This window comes from Adelges cooleyi, unplaced genomic scaffold (genome assembly GCF_023614345.1).
Source record: "Adelges cooleyi isolate 19-005CV unplaced genomic scaffold, UGA_ACOO_1.1 ACOO_flye_CR_arks_rails_tigmint_CR_PRNA_2, whole genome shotgun sequence".
In the NCBI taxonomy this organism is placed as follows: domain Eukaryota; kingdom Metazoa; phylum Arthropoda; class Insecta; order Hemiptera; family Adelgidae; genus Adelges; species Adelges cooleyi.
The window spans coordinates 5,810,720-5,826,724 of record NW_026095860.1 but is presented as its reverse complement, the minus strand read 5'-3'; the positions used below and the strand labels follow the sequence as shown (position 1 = coordinate 5,826,724).

Sequence of the window (16,005 nt, the reverse complement as noted above, 5' to 3'; positions counted from 1 at the left end):
AATATAAATATATTACATGTAATTTTATTTTATTACAGGACTATAGATTATATATTATTTAAAAAACCACAATATTCGTATAATCCACAAAAGACGTTTATAGTCGAACGATGACTATCCTTTTATAACAATATATATGAAATTATTCTATACGATATATAATATAATAACACGTATTATGTACAAGAAAAAATTGTCCTCAACTCCTCCCTCCCCCCTCCTATATCGAATTTTAAGCACCAGAGAAGTTTTTTCAAATTGAGTTTATAGTTGTTGAAGGTTTAAGAATAATTTGTTATAAAAAATAACGAAAATTTCTTTAAAAAAATGTAGTTTCTTATAAAACCATTTGTGAAACTAGACATTTTTACAAGATAAAGCTTATTCTATGGTAACTAAAGGGACTTATAAAGTAGGGTATATTAAAACAGGGATCGGAGAGTTATTTAGGAAAAATTTATAATAATGCCTCTGACTTAATAAACGGAGCCTTATCCATTTGAGTGAACACACTTTAGCACGCTTTTACATAACCAGTGGCGTACATTAAATCTTGCTCTGGGAGTGGAGGGGGGGGTGTAAAAAAATAATATTACATAACCGGATATGGTTAGTTATTATCAATTAAGTTGGAATATTATTTTCGAAAAAGAACTCGATAGTACGATTTCAAGAAATAACAAAATTTCTGGACTTATAGTTCCGAAGATATTTTAATTCTTACTTAGGTAGCCGCAATTCCCCTTAACACTTAATAATTAAAATATAATTGTTAAATTATTATTTATTTACTTCAAGTTCTAAATTACTTCAGAGAGTAACATTGTAACAATTATATAATAAATGCCTATAATATGTTACTTAAAACACAATTTTTTTTTTTGGGCTTTGGGGGTTTGAACCCGAACCCCCCTGTTAGTACATCACTGTACATAACAATAAATACATTTTTTCCGATTATTTTAATTTACCCCCGAAAAATAAGCATCGCTTGTGTAAGGTGTATATTAATTACTTTAATAAACCCCAATTAAGTGTCTTCGAAAGCCCGACTACCGTGTAATTCAAGCCCAACCATACGTGCAATTCCTAGGGACGAAGTAGAGTCATATTCTCTACATTGTGTTCCTAGAGATGATATTTGCATCACAAATAATTGTTTATATTTTGTGTCTACATAATAAACCGCGGCATATATAATTATAAAATGTTCTTATTAAATTGTTCTTATTCATTTTTACAAATAACATTCATTGACTAATGTAGATCTTTTGGATTTATTGGATATTTGCTCTACTCTAGTTTTATTCTATTACTCTGATCTAGAAATTATGACCATGTATACTAATGACTAATTAGTATTGGAATACTTCTTCATATTAGTAGAGTAGCTAAAATAATAAAATAAATAACTTTGCTGGACAAAGACTAGATCAGAATGAATTTAATTTAATTAATTATGAAAGCTATATTCCAGTGCTAATATTTACTTTAATGCCGTTAAAAAACACAGTTTTTTGCAATTAAAAAGTTAACAAAATAATTAATTATTATTAAATAAGATAATAAAAATAATAAATACTCCAAATAAAGAATAATTAACATAAAAATTAAAAATAAAACGTTTATTGACCATAAACTATCGAGCTGCATAGAAAATATCGGCCTCCGGGCGAATGGTAGCGCCGCCTGTACAGCGAAGCTGAACTACCAAAATGCCTGAAGCATTCGACCCCAGATTTTTACTGATAAGAAGTTGAGTGGTGTCACCTTATCTTCTCTACATCGTGACTATATCAATATACAAACAAGAAGATGGCCGTATAAATGTATAGTACCTATTAGCTGTAAACCAGGCTCCGGACAATGATAAAAATTAACACTGGAAAGATTCTTATCACACAAAAACGAGTAGTAGTATTTGTTTTCAGTATATCTGTTATCAAACAAGTAACAACACTTGATAACAAAATACTAATAGAATAATTATTGATTTAGTTCATATTTACATAATAGATTATTTTGTATAGCCCATTTTCGGGTTAATGATGATGTCAACGGTTTTTATTACTACTAAAATAAAGTAAACGGACACCGTATGTTTTTAATTACAGTAATAAACACTAGTACAATTACTTTATAATTATTTCTAAATGTCGAGTGATACAGACGATGTATTACTTACCGAAGAGTACGGCCCAGGAAAACGCAACATTATACACAAACGACACGGTATAATAGTTAATTTTTAATCAAAATTTTTATAAAAAAATTGACTGCAGTTTGAAACTCCTATATTGTCTACTTTCTATTGAGTATAACAAATGCAAGTTTTTTCTTACTTTGTTTTAAAAATAAGCATTATAGAGACGTTTTCTTATAAAAAATCACTATTAAGATTCGATACACTGTTTATCCTAAATTACTAGTTGGAAATTATTATTGCTAATTAAAGGGCTCTGCAATAAGTGTTAAGAATGTTAATAATAATAATTTTTTGGTCCGATTAATTTAAAAGATATATATCATTTATCGAATAAAGGGTACCTAGGTATTTTTGTTGATCTATTTAATACTGTGTGTTTGTTTAGATCAACGGCAACTTATATTAGAATCTGAGAGACGTAAACAATCTACTAGTTTAATATCAAACTCTTTTGATGGACTTAAAGATGTTTTTTTACCTAAAGGATTCCCAAATAGTGTGAGCAAAGACTATACAGAGTACCAGATATGGGATACTTTACAGGTAATACATACATTGTTATATTATAACAAGTATACTAATTTTACTTACATTCCTATCTTGAACTCAGATGTATCACTTGTGATTTGTAGAATTGAATTTAGATAAAATATATGTTCAATAATATTATTATTATTATGTTTGTACCATATAAGACCTGTCGGTATATTTAAAAGTAGTTACTCGTTTGCTGTATAGTTAGATTATTTTCCTATTGTTTATAGGCATTCTGTAGTACAATAGCCAACATTTTAGCTACAAATGCTATTCTGAAAGGCGTCGGTGTAGGTGATGCTCAAGCTTCAGCTCTTGCAGCTTCCATTACTTACATACTAAAAGATGGAACTGGTATGATTGGACGTATTACGTTTGCATGGTGGAAAGGGTAATTGACATATAGACGTATCTTATTATGTTTTAGTAGTCATTCACGCAGAATAGAATAGAGTAAAAATTGATTATAATTCTATAAAATTACCATTGTAATGTAAATTTAAAATTATATTATGATGATTGCTCAGATCGGAATTGGATACTAAATGTAAAACGTGGAGACTTCGAGCCGATGTTTTAAACGATTTTGCAATATTCCTTGAACTGCTACTCAGTATACAATGGTTAAGGCAATTTTCATTACTGGTTTTGATGATTTCGAGTTGTGCAAAATCAATTGTGGGAGTTGCTGGCGGAGCAACACGCGCGGCACTGACGCAACATCAAGTTATTACTATTATTTACACTTGTTTCTAAAAAATTTTAGTATGATATAAATGAATATTATATAAAATATATTTTACCATACAGGCAATTCGAGAAAATATGGGTGATGTTTCAGCCAAAGACGGGAGTCAAGAAACGTGCATGAACTTATTAGCGTTCCTTATCGGCTTGATAATGTTACCAATTGTTGAAAATCGAATTATGTAAGCCGACATAAACCAATAATTAACAATTTATTTTATTTTGTATGAAAATAATTATAATGTTTATTATAGAGTTATATGGACTATATATTTTACTGTAACGGCAGTACATTTATTTTCCAACTACAAAGCCGTAAAGAGTTTAAACATCAATGTTTTTAACGCCGCTCGTTTTGATTTAACACTAAAATATTACCTGTCTAATGATTTACAAAATCACGATGTAAATAAACCAGAATTTATAAACAAAAGAGAAGCGTGTTTTTTAAAAGGTGCTTTTACGTCAGATATTTCGTACACCTTTCAATTTTTATTTATAAACAAAACTTTTTCACAGATGAAAGACTATCTTCATTTAAAATACATTTGGGAACGTCCGTACACAATTTATTGTATGCTAATTTGATAAATATGTGGGATCTAATCGATCATATTGAGTTGTATAAAGATTACGTTTATATATTGATACTTGAAACACAACACAATACCGTTCATGTGGTATTGGACAAAAATATTAATACGGAAAACATTTTGAAAGCTTACTTTCATGCAAATGTATTAGCACATTTAGTTTGCCCTAAGAGTAGATACTCTTTCGTTAAACTTAATCCATTGCGTTCCGTGAGTATAATTAATTATATATATTGTCGGCAGATTTCCAAACTCTTCACATTCACTGCGTATATAATTTAATTGCACCTAAATTCTGAAAAATTACAACGCCAAATGGTGTTGTCAGTACTATTGGAAAATGTTTACAACACACGCTGAATGGCATCAATAAGTGTTCACTAATTTTTTTTATTCTCTCATTTTATTGTTAAAGCTGAGTAAATTAAATGTTTTGTGTAATAAAATCTAAAAATAAAAGATTTGTTTTAATTTTTAAACTAACTGATATAAACACTAAAAATTGATTTTTCATTCATAAAGATACTAAAAAAAAAAAAATTCTTTCCAGTGTCGTGAGTTTTTGTAATATGTTTCTTTTTAGGGTCCAGTATAGGTTCCTGGAAAGCTGATAACAGCTCACTTAGAACAAATTACTGAAAGTCATAGAGTGACCTTAGATCTTCGAACCAACTTGTTATTAGTTGTACAAATTAAATTAATTAAATAGTAGCATATTTACAACATGTATTCTTAACAAAAAAAAAAACATCTCAAAAAAGGAGGAGAAAACTATCATGACTCATATAATTTGAAAAACATGTAAAATAGAACAAAGATGCTTTTTGCAATAACCGTTTCATCGATTTAGCCTTATAGTGCCCGTGTATATAATTAAACTAATGAAAGTTATAATTTTATCACAATACGTAGGTTTCCATTGACTTATACGAGAACCCTCTGCATAATCAATACGTGAGAATTCAGACATGGCATAGAATGGCATGATCATTTATTTCATTAATTTAAAGTACAAAAAAATTCTCATCAAAAAGTGTTAATAAAAAATCAATAGGTTTTTCCCTATCTGGGTATCTACAGGTTACACTGTTTGTTTACTAAACGTAACATTGAACAAATAAATTTCATCAGTTTACTGCCAAATGTCATCTGTCACTATCATTCACAGAAATAGAAAAATCTCTAAAAGTTGTTCACATGCTGTACATTGCTTGAACAGAGTCTCTTGGACTGAGAGGAAATAGCACCATTACAACTATTATATTGGGTCATTGTTAAGGGAGGTGCTATTCAGAAACGGCATATAGAAAAATGTTATATAGTGACTTTAGATATAAAAAATTGAAGCATACAACCTAACCTTCTAACGCTGACTGAGTTATAAGTGTATAAAAATTGGTACGATTATCAATGTCAATTGGTGCTGTTCTCACTCCGCAGTGAACGTATTGAACAAAATAAGCTCATAGTTTTTGTTAAACTGATAAACTTTGGATGTAATTTGCCTCTTCTAAAACATAGTAATTTTTGGGGCGTTATGATATAATTGCGAAATAGACCGACGTTATATAATTTTACCTACCTAAGAATTGAAATATTTAAAACAATATATTTTCTTTTGTTTATTGTTTAGATGAAGTATAATACTTGTCAAAATTCTCAATTTGGATGTACACACGCCGAGTATGTGCAATTAGCTTGTGAATTTGTTAATAAATACTTTGATAAGTTTCTGCTACACGCTAAAATGGCTGGTAAGTACTCTATTGATTTTTAAAAATTGAATGTAAATTCAAAAAATAAAAGATAATTTTTTTAAAGATTGGAGTTCTAAAAGTCATCATTTAGTTGTGGAAGAATGGAGAGCATCTTGGTGACAAGGAAAATTCAAATTAGTATACGATTGCAAAAGATAATTAGTTTTGGTAGTTATTTTTACCAACGATTAAAATACACTTCTCAAAAATAGTTTTTATTATTAGATATCACAGTATTGCTGATCAAGTCGATATTTCTACCTTGGACGATCCTGTTTGAGACAGATGTTTTACTACATCTATCCAGTCAAATCCCCGAGGTTTATCTCCTTTGGAATCCAGGCGATCCCATTGTTTTCTTTTTTGTGCTTTGCTCATGTGATCCTTTTTTACTGTTACTTTCTTTGTTATATCTTCATCATTATCTATTGTCTTTTAAATAGTATTTTACAAAGTTATAGAAATAGCTTAAAAAAATTGTAAAATGAAAACATATTATAATAACTCACAAGTTTTGTCATGCTTTCAATGACTTCTTTAGTAGGTTGTTCCGCAACAAGTTCTTCAGAAATATCTTTAATGAATTCAAAAAGTGTAAAGGTCATGGACTCTCCCAAATAATGATTGGCCTCGGTTGCAATTTTGTCCAGGATATTTTGTTTAACTGAACTTACGCTAGAAAAATGTAATTTACTATAAAATACATTATATTTTACCATCAAAATATTTCTTTAGTTTATATTTTATTTCTTATTTCATTAGAAGGCAATCATAATCAGTTTGGGTCTAATTTTAGCAAAAATAAGATTTTTACATGTGATCTAAAACGATTAAACCTCAATTTTGTACTAAAACTGAATTTACCAAGTACCAAATAGCAGGTAAAATTTGGGCTACAGAATATTTATACTTACATGTGCCTATTGTAAAAAGTATCCAAATTTATTTTTGGAGCTTCGTTTGGGTAATTGCCATGCCACTCTATCTCTAGCAAAAATGATTTGTTATCATCATCTTCACCGTACTAAACAAATAAAAACACTTATTTATTTATCTAATAAATAAACAACCCATAGGACTAAAATGTGTGTGTTAAAAGTGTTTTTAAAATCTTTAAATCAAATATAGTTAAAGAATTGAAACATTTTTACAGTAAAATCAAAACTCGAAGAAATAACAATAACGTGACATACTTTATACTGATAAATTGTTGGAGATACTTCTTTAAATGCTTCATCGCCATCGTAGATTGACAATAACGCTTCTCTCTCTTCTTCTTGTAAAACCGAACACTCGTCAGCCATTTCTATAAAGGTAGGTAATAAATATCTAAAAAAAAAAAAAGCTACTAATAAATTTGATTTACGTTGTTGAAACGCCTGCAGGGTTTTTAATTATTGGTAAGTATATTATTTTTCCTAACTACTATGCATTTGAACGTAACTGTTGAAACTATACATAATTACACGAAAATAGTTTTAAATTTCAAACGTATATATTTTAACTTTAAAATATTATGTGTCATTAAAAGTCGAAATGCAAGTTGCAACGTTTGAACGTGTGCTGATAAGTGATAAGGAGAGATAGTGATAAAAGTACATCGTTATCATTTCTTTTTTTTGTACTGATAATAATAAATATTTCCGTGTAAAATTTCACTTATTTAAAATTGTATCATAATTCATAACATAATATCATTGTTGTACATTTAATAAAAAGTCACCAAGACAAAAAACGTCCAAGAGTTGCAAAATGTTTATGAAATAATATTTACATTTAACATCATGTATTATAATATTAGACACGCAACATTAAATTAAAACCATGGTGTATGGTAAACATTCATGACGAGTAAAATAGTAAACAAAAATTATTTCAAATTATTATTTGAGTGCCAGACACCAGTGAAATAGTAAATGTTGTCAATTAGATATTGACCGTGACTGCTGACGATTACAGACTAATGCAATTTAGTATGAGTACCCTCTATTATTACGGAGTTTGGTATAGGCAATTTTTTTGCAAATTTTAATTTAAAGGTTAAACTGTGATGTTTAATTATTGGAACATTTTTTTGGTAGTTAATTTATTTTTCGGTCAAAACGGCATCCTTGACAGCAATTTAAAATTGTTTTATCATCAAAACAGCTACACATATTTCATAATTGCTAAATAATAATTGTAGACAACTTTTTTTATGTATTTAAAATAATGAAAACTTTATCTAGGTTCTCTCGTTGAATTTTTTTTTTTTTGATATTATCAACCCGAAATTCTCAATTTATATTACAATTCTGACGTTTATTTACTTATTTAAATGCTTGTATTTAGGAGAAATTTTAATTTTCTTAAATTACTGACGAGAGAACTTAGTTGAAGTTCTCCCCATTTAAAGGGGAACAGAAAGCGTCAAATGTTGTACAAATAAAGACTAAAACGCGAAGTCACTTTCTGTAGTATCTACGAGATCGATTTCAAACTTTTTTTTTTGGTTATATGGTTTAACATAAGACAGATTTTTTATTTATGCTTTCAAACACAAATTTTTTAAGCATTTAGATTTTTACTTTAACTTTTGCCATAACTCGGAGGAAAATAACTTTAAAAGTATTATATAACAAGAAAAACTTAATATATTTTCACATTAAAATTAGTCGGCATATTAAAATTGGCTACTGGATAAATTTTTGAAAAATATTGCCTATCCTTTGCCTCTTAATAAATAGCGCTCCCCGTTCCCCTTAACGGTATCTACGTTTTTTTCTAAGACCATTTCGCTACGGCCTACACGCTTTGCCATAGAAACGTAGGAGGACTAAAATTTATGAAGGAATGTTTCGTCAATATTACTCCTAGCCTAAAAATATATTTTAAATAAAACTTTTTTTCTGGATGAATTTGAAACTTGAAAATGGAATGTTAACGTCCTCACTCCAAGTATACCAATACAATTTGTTTCATAAAGACAAGGAACAACTATATGTGACCGGGAGAGGGGGGGGGGTCTACGTAGGTACGCTACTGTGAATTTTTTTTTTAATTTTGTTGTATCGTTATATTTTTATCTTGGGTTTGTCACTATTGTTCTACATTTCGAAGATCCCTAGGCTACCGACAACGTGTAGAGTTCGCCGTATCACAACAGCTGTTCGGTCTTTGTCATAGAACATACCCCGCCAGCCTGGTGCCTCCACGAAGGATGTAAGTTTAATATGTACAACAAAGACCAACAGCAAAGATCTCGTCACCGTGGTAACGCGTTTCCTGTCACTTCAAGGGTAGAAAATAGCAATGGGGGGGGGGAGAGGGTTGTAGCGGTGGTGGTGTTTGGTAAGCACACAAAAGACAGCTCGGATCACACACGAAGAGCAAATGACGTCACGGACACCCGGTATAAAATATATCGGATGAAGCGCATGTCCGGCCGATAGTGTCGACAATCGATGTTGTTGTTACTTTTCAGTTGTCCATCTTTGTGTTGGTTATCTTTATATTATGACACAAAGACGGATTGACGGCCGTCGGTCGGAGGAAACGGGTTTATTTCATTTTCCAAGTTATTTATCTCTCTCTCTCTCTGTCCGGTCGGGCGGATCGACGACCTCGCGGCGATTTGTACCCCCTTCGGTATGGATTACCTATTCCGCCTGATTGCTGGTAATTATTTTTAATGCGAATAATTCCGTTATGAAAAATTGCGTTTAATTACGGTGATTCATATATTTTGTTTTAATTTCTAGTTACTTGTAGCGCGCAACATTGTAGGTGTCATGTACATCTGACGTTCTCACAAAATGACCGTGAACCCGAGGCAGTCGAGTGTGGTGGCCGTTGTTCGGGGTAACCGGTAAAACAGAAAACAATGGAAACTAGAGCCGTTTAAAATGCAAAGACTTAAAAAACGACAGTTTTGCATGATATTTTTTTATTTTCCATATACTGTGTAATTCTCAGCAAATTAAACGTTATGCGCCCACATATGCAAACACAAAAAATGGTTTAAACATTGCAACTACTAAATGCTCTGATTTTTTTACCTAAATTGTGCATATGCACGGAACGCTAAGAACATTAATCAACTATTGAAGCTTATCAGAGTTGGAAAACCTGGGTGTATTTTTATAATATAAGTTAAGTTTTTTGAGATACATAAACGATAAACTCTATAAAATTATTGTTTTGGGCAAACCGGGTAGGGGTTTTTGCCAAGTCCGACGCTTCCTCTTCAATGTATTAATTATTTTTAATTTGTCATAAAAATATACAGCAGTTAAGTACCTAAAGATGATTTGTATGCGTTATTTTAGGTGTTCTGACTGTTTTTTAATACGCATGCATACATAATAAAGTAGTAATAGCGTACTTACGGCGTTTGTTTAGCACGTTAAATTTGTTGTATAGTAAAAAAGAAAAGAAAACAATTGTATCGTTTGTCTTCCTACGAAGTAACATAATTCATAGGAAACTTGGAATTGGGAAAGTGTTATTTCGGAATCACGACTTACTAGGTGCCTCAATATGTATTATACCACTATAATACAGAATATACATATTTTTTTAATTGATAGTTATATTATGTGGACAAAATATGTCTGAAAACATGTAGAACGGGTTTGAATGATGCTATTAATTTAATCCTTTTATAAAAGTTTTAGAGTTATTACTGGGACGTTTTTTTTTTAAATTTCCTTTGGACTTGCTGTCGATCATAATTGGATTTGTCGTGGCACCTAAACGGAATGGCCGGAGTGTCTTAACCGACTTAACTCCCGGCTCAGTGACACAAAAATATTACCGACTACTGCTAAGTGCAAAATAGCGTGAAAGCTCTATTAAGTAAAAATAATAAGAAAGCCGAACTACCATAACCTATTAACTATGCGAGTCAGCTGTAACTGACAAAACTACAAAACTGTGCTATAGGATGGCAAACATAAATACTATTTATTAGATAAATAATTACTTTTTGTCTTTTTTCAATAAGTCCGATAGCCCTTTTTCAACATACATATTAGAAATGTAATTCGTCTTAACCTAATTATAAGAAATACATTTTTGTTTTGATTTTAAATTTTTGGTATCATAAGGAGTGTTGAACGATTATATATTTCATGGAAATACAAAACAATTTTAGAATATTAGTATCAATTATTTATTTGAATTAAGATAGAGCAAATGGATACATGCATATTTTTTATATGACATGTAGGTCAACATAATAATATAAACATAAATCATAATTTATGTATGATTCTTTTGGATCACCGTGTATGTATTAAAATTCTGTTGATTGTACGCTTATATTTTAATAATTAAAACGACTTATAAATGTTTAGGAAACAAAACTTGCCCACAGTAACTCTTTACGATTAAAATAAAAATAAACTATTTATTTCAACGATGAACATTTAACATTATTATGATAGCATACGGTATTCAAACAAATTTCGTAATAATATTCTAAGACAATGTAAACAATGTAGAACGTATGACGCATGACTAAGTTCATATTAATAAATAATAATAAGTTTTATAAATACACTTATCTTGTGGTAGGTAACTATAATGTATATTTTATTTGAATTCCACTAAAATTCTATTTCATTTTTACTTGCAATAAGTTCACTACTGTTGATATTCTGTTAATCAGGGTCGCGGTAGAAGGGGGAGGGTATAAATTAAGGGGGTTCAATTTTATAATAACAACGGATAAGGGATGAAAACTGTAGTTTTTTTTAAGGGGTGGAACACAGTGGTTGCCCTAGAGTGCTTTTACAATGGTTACCACAGCCCTGCTGCTACTATAAGTATTCAAATAGAATAGCAATACAAATTACATTAGCAGAGCATACCTAAAACAACTATTCGTGAGTCGTACATAGTTTTAAACATCTCTTTCGAAGTAATTTAAAAATACTGTAAAATATGGAATTTTTTTTGTGCGACGTTAAATTAACAATGTAAAATAATATTATCTTTGTGACGTTTGCTAAAAATAACTAAAAATATATTGTTTTTTTATTGGTAAATAAATTAAAACTTTTTGAGGCAAATAACAATACTATAACCCAAGTGGCAAGTAACTGAATCGGCGACCGTTACATTTTTGGCGAGTCTGGCTGCGATTGCGTTATCAAACCGTTCACTTATACTGCCAACGTTTCCTTGAAGGTCACTTGGTTACTTTCAGGTACATGACCCTGACATCGCATTAAATGCCCTGGCAAAATACACCGTGCTTAAACGAATCGCGTTAATTGATCAATTTCGTTCGGTAGCGCGCAAAAGCATATACAATATAAAATAAATACGAGAAAATCGTATGCGGTTTTTTAAAATTAATTAAAGACATTTTTGTTTGCCAGATTAAATACCTTATAGTGGAAAGTGTCGTATCTCTGATACCTAATCATGTCCCCTTTCTTGTGGAAAACCAAACATATCGTATAATATTAAATAAGTAACTATACAATTTTTCTCAGCTGTATCCACAATATAATATCAGCTAACGAAATGCAAATATTTGTTTTTTCCACGTACATAAATATACAGAAACAATACAAATTAATTTTATTTGTGCTAATATTTAAACATTTTTTTTTTTTACAAACGTAAGTCTATTCAAATATTAAAACCCAGATCGCGGTTGACAGTATAATATTTAACACCTAACCTAACCTCCCTATAGGGAACCACATGCGATCATGTGCTCAGTGTTGTGGGCACAGCCCACGGGTTTCTATTATACAATACGCTGTGTTACATTTATATCCATTGCAATAATATAATACTATACCTAATGACTAATAACCAATATAGGTAATACGACTTGCTTATGATTTGCCTATGCACTATGCAGTATAGACTATAGTTTATCAAATAATAACTAACTAAAAAACTTTTATATATAAATTAAATATTTATACAAAATATACCTAACTTATGCCCGGTAGTTGGTCAGTATAGTTATTAATTCTTATACTATTTAAAATGTAATACTATAACTTTGTAGTTCAATTTTCTTGACAAAGAATTTCAATAAAATGCGCATTATACGATGTGTAGAGATGCCCTAATTTTGTGGAAATTTGCTTTATTCTAGTACGAATATTAGAGTGTAGTAATAAGTAATGACGAATGACGATTAGCTGATATAGTGGAATACGATAAGAAAATAAAACAATTACATAATTGAATAATAATTTATTTGTAGAATATTACTAAATCGTTATAATAACTTATGTTTAAAAAAATAATAAATGTAATTCAATTTGATTAATACAACCATAGTGTTAAACGATAACAATATATTTCAACCATTTCATTTAGAGGAATAAGTGATTTTTTTTTGTTATCTGAGAATTGCATAAGACAAACTAATCTGTGACTGTAAGTTGTGTTCTTTCGTATGAGCGAGACGGATTATCCTATTTCTATACACTTAATATTTTGTAGACTGTACACCAAACAATGGATTCGTTATTTACTAATTTGTAACAAGGGAAATTACAATCCAAATAGATTATAAATATTATAAAATATGAAGAAACTCTTGTACGAAATAATTATAATCGGTACAGTTTTCGAAGATAATTAAATTTATCTACTTATAAAAGCCGTTTAAAAGCAATGTATTATTAAATACATAATTTTTTAAAACAATTACCCAATGATTTTAGTGGTTCTTATTATTTCTATACCAACCTTCGAAATGCATTAACAGGTTCACATTTCATTTCTATAAAGATTATTTTTTTTTCCTAAAAAATAAATTTAATTCAAGATTTTACAACTATCATGGTTTACTTACAATCAGTTAACAGTCGATAAGCATTATATAATAATTAATACATTAAACTTAAGAGTAGGTAATTATTAAATAAACGATTGGGCCACAAGGAAAGTGCGTACAAGCAAAATTGGTATATCTTTGCATTTATTGTATACACTCTTACTACTTATTTGCTCACTAATGCTAAAAATTAAAAAAAGGAAATATTAAGTACGTTTAATTCTTTACTTAAAACGTTGATAAGTAAGATAAGTTGACCATCTGACTTCCGAGTTTGAAAAACGAAGAGCTGTACAAATGTCTACTATTTTTTTTTACTAAATATATTATGTAAAATAACATGAACTATAATAACCATTTTTTTTGTTTAACTAGTGGATCACATCCTGTATACCTATTACATTTTTATTCATTTACTTTCATAGTAATGGTATCGACGACCAAAGTGATTAGCGTGAGCTTTTATAGAATTAAACGATTGTTCTAGATATTTGATTGAAGTTGACAACTAATGCATTTGTTAACCCTTAAATATTGTTAGAAATTACAGTTCAATATCACACAACGGTTAACGACGCTTGCTGAGTATTGGCGGCTATATAGTATTATTGATTACAATGTTAAAAATTATACTAAACCAACTGTTATGAAAGAAACGTTTATTGTTGTCATTCGATTATTTCTGTACGTGTTAAATCGTCTGTAACGATAACATGGTATGATTGCGAGGGCAAAGGTAAAGCAATAATGAGCAAGATTAATTGAAATACGTTCTTATGAAGTTTAGTTAAATTTGTACAATAATTGGTATGTGTGTCAGCGTTCTATTTATTATTCAGGTCATAACTGTGTATTGTAAGTCATTGTCCAATTGGTGCTATTAATTTAAAGATGGTCACTATTAAATATTAATTGTTAAAATGATAGAAACTCCTACGTGTTTTTTTGTTTTGTCGATATTATAATCAAAATTTAACCTATTGAGTTCATTATATACAGTATAACGCCATGTGAGTTCTAACACCTCCAAATTTAGTTTTTGCCAAAAATGTGTTAGATACCTTACCTAATGTATTTTTTCGTGGCCAATCGAATGGCCACCATACCGCGGTGATCTGAGCACTGAAAATAGGAAAAAAAGAGAAAAACCAACTCTAACACAAAATATTTCCCAATGAATAAAATCAGTATTTTTTGTACCACCTGTAAAGTTGAGAAAATTGAGTTAGGTGGTGTTAGGACTCACATGATTTTATTATGCAACGGTTTTATCACAAGTGGAGTGTGTAATAACAAATAACTTTATTCATACGACATACTCCATAATATTTGTTACTCTTTGTTATGGTGATGTCATGTATACTAGAAGATAACTATAGAAATTAGCTGCATACGAGTATGTGTAGGTAAAATATGTCCGTTGATAATATCTGTATAATATAAAGTAGGTACGAACGTACATTGTGTCTACATTATAGTAATCTGCTTATATCATTTAATCTCAAGTTTACTGGCTTGAACAGAAACCGCATTTAGACTACATTTTTGTTTGGATTTTATTCACCAAATTACTTTGAGAACCCTTAATATAGACTCCATCGTTTAACTGAATGGATAACTCATAGTGCACATACATAAATGTACTCCATCTCCTGTCTTAAATGTTAAATTTGAATACTAAACCCCAGAAGAAATTATTAACGCCACTGATTAAAATTAAATAATTTGGACCATCGATTAATTAGATGGATTCATTGATACTTTCATATTATAGTTGTATCAATTAAAGGGCAGAGATAAAGAAGGATAGTAGTCCATCAATGACAGTATTTCAAGAGAGCAATAACAAAGTTAGATTGCGCATACAAATATATATGTCACTGTTTTAAAGCCTTTTAATTGGGCCACAATATTTTTTCCACGTATCTCTACATTTGACAACAGCCCCAATGTACCATAACGGTATCATTATCTCAAAATCGGAAAAATAGACAAGTACCCTTTTCTCCTGTATCCTTCAATAGTTGATAGTTGGATACTTTTTGACCATCTATGCCGGGAGCCGAATCAGTATAATCTGGGTCGGTCCCGAATAGGGGCCCAATTTAGTTCAAATAAGGGAGGGGGTGTTCAAGCACCAAAAATATTAGAAAATCCCATCACCTCACAACTTATAATATGAATCGCAAACAATTTTGAGGGCGTTAATTCAAAACTCGGGGTGCTAAGCACATTCCTCAAGCTTCCCCCAAATCGTGCATATGTCTCCACATTTTTTTTTTTTTTTTGACAATATTTCAATCCTGGAAAACTGATGCTGAGACAAAACAAAATACCCGCGAGTACCCTGCCGTTTTCCAACTACCTATTATGTAT

The 16,005-nt window shown here is 30.1% G+C and overlaps 2 protein-coding genes across 3 annotated transcripts; one reads left to right on the top strand and one right to left on the bottom strand.

Moving 5' to 3' along the window:
• The first annotated feature begins 1,953 nt into the window (after positions 1–1,953).
• LOC126833271 (RUS family member 1) lies at positions 1,954–7,374 on the top strand. The gene is made up of 10 exons (XM_050564506.1): positions 1,954–2,232; positions 2,592–2,749; positions 2,971–3,131; positions 3,268–3,466; positions 3,551–3,669; positions 3,742–3,941; positions 4,007–4,290; positions 5,714–5,834; positions 5,902–6,005; positions 6,991–7,374. The coding sequence occupies exons 1-9, from the start codon at positions 2,154–2,156 to the stop codon at positions 5,955–5,957; spliced, it is 1,377 nt and encodes a 458-aa protein (XP_050420463.1). The 5' UTR covers positions 1,954–2,153; the 3' UTR covers positions 5,958–6,005; positions 6,991–7,374.
• Positions 6,037–7,394, bottom strand: LOC126833279 (RWD domain-containing protein 4). 2 transcript variants are annotated; one of them, XM_050564518.1, is made up of 5 exons: positions 7,204–7,394; positions 7,031–7,143; positions 6,752–6,861; positions 6,347–6,512; positions 6,037–6,269 (listed from the first exon to the last, which is right to left on the bottom strand). In XM_050564518.1, exons 2-5 carry the CDS (start codon positions 7,139–7,141, stop codon positions 6,081–6,083), a joined length of 576 nt encoding a protein of 191 aa, XP_050420475.1. In that variant the 5' UTR covers positions 7,142–7,143; positions 7,204–7,394; the 3' UTR covers positions 6,037–6,080. The 2 variants fall into 2 exon arrangements, with proteins under 2 accessions (XP_050420475.1, XP_050420476.1); XM_050564519.1 differs by having other exon boundaries at positions 7,031–7,166; positions 7,282–7,392.
• Positions 7,395–16,005: the final 8,611 nt, after the last annotated feature.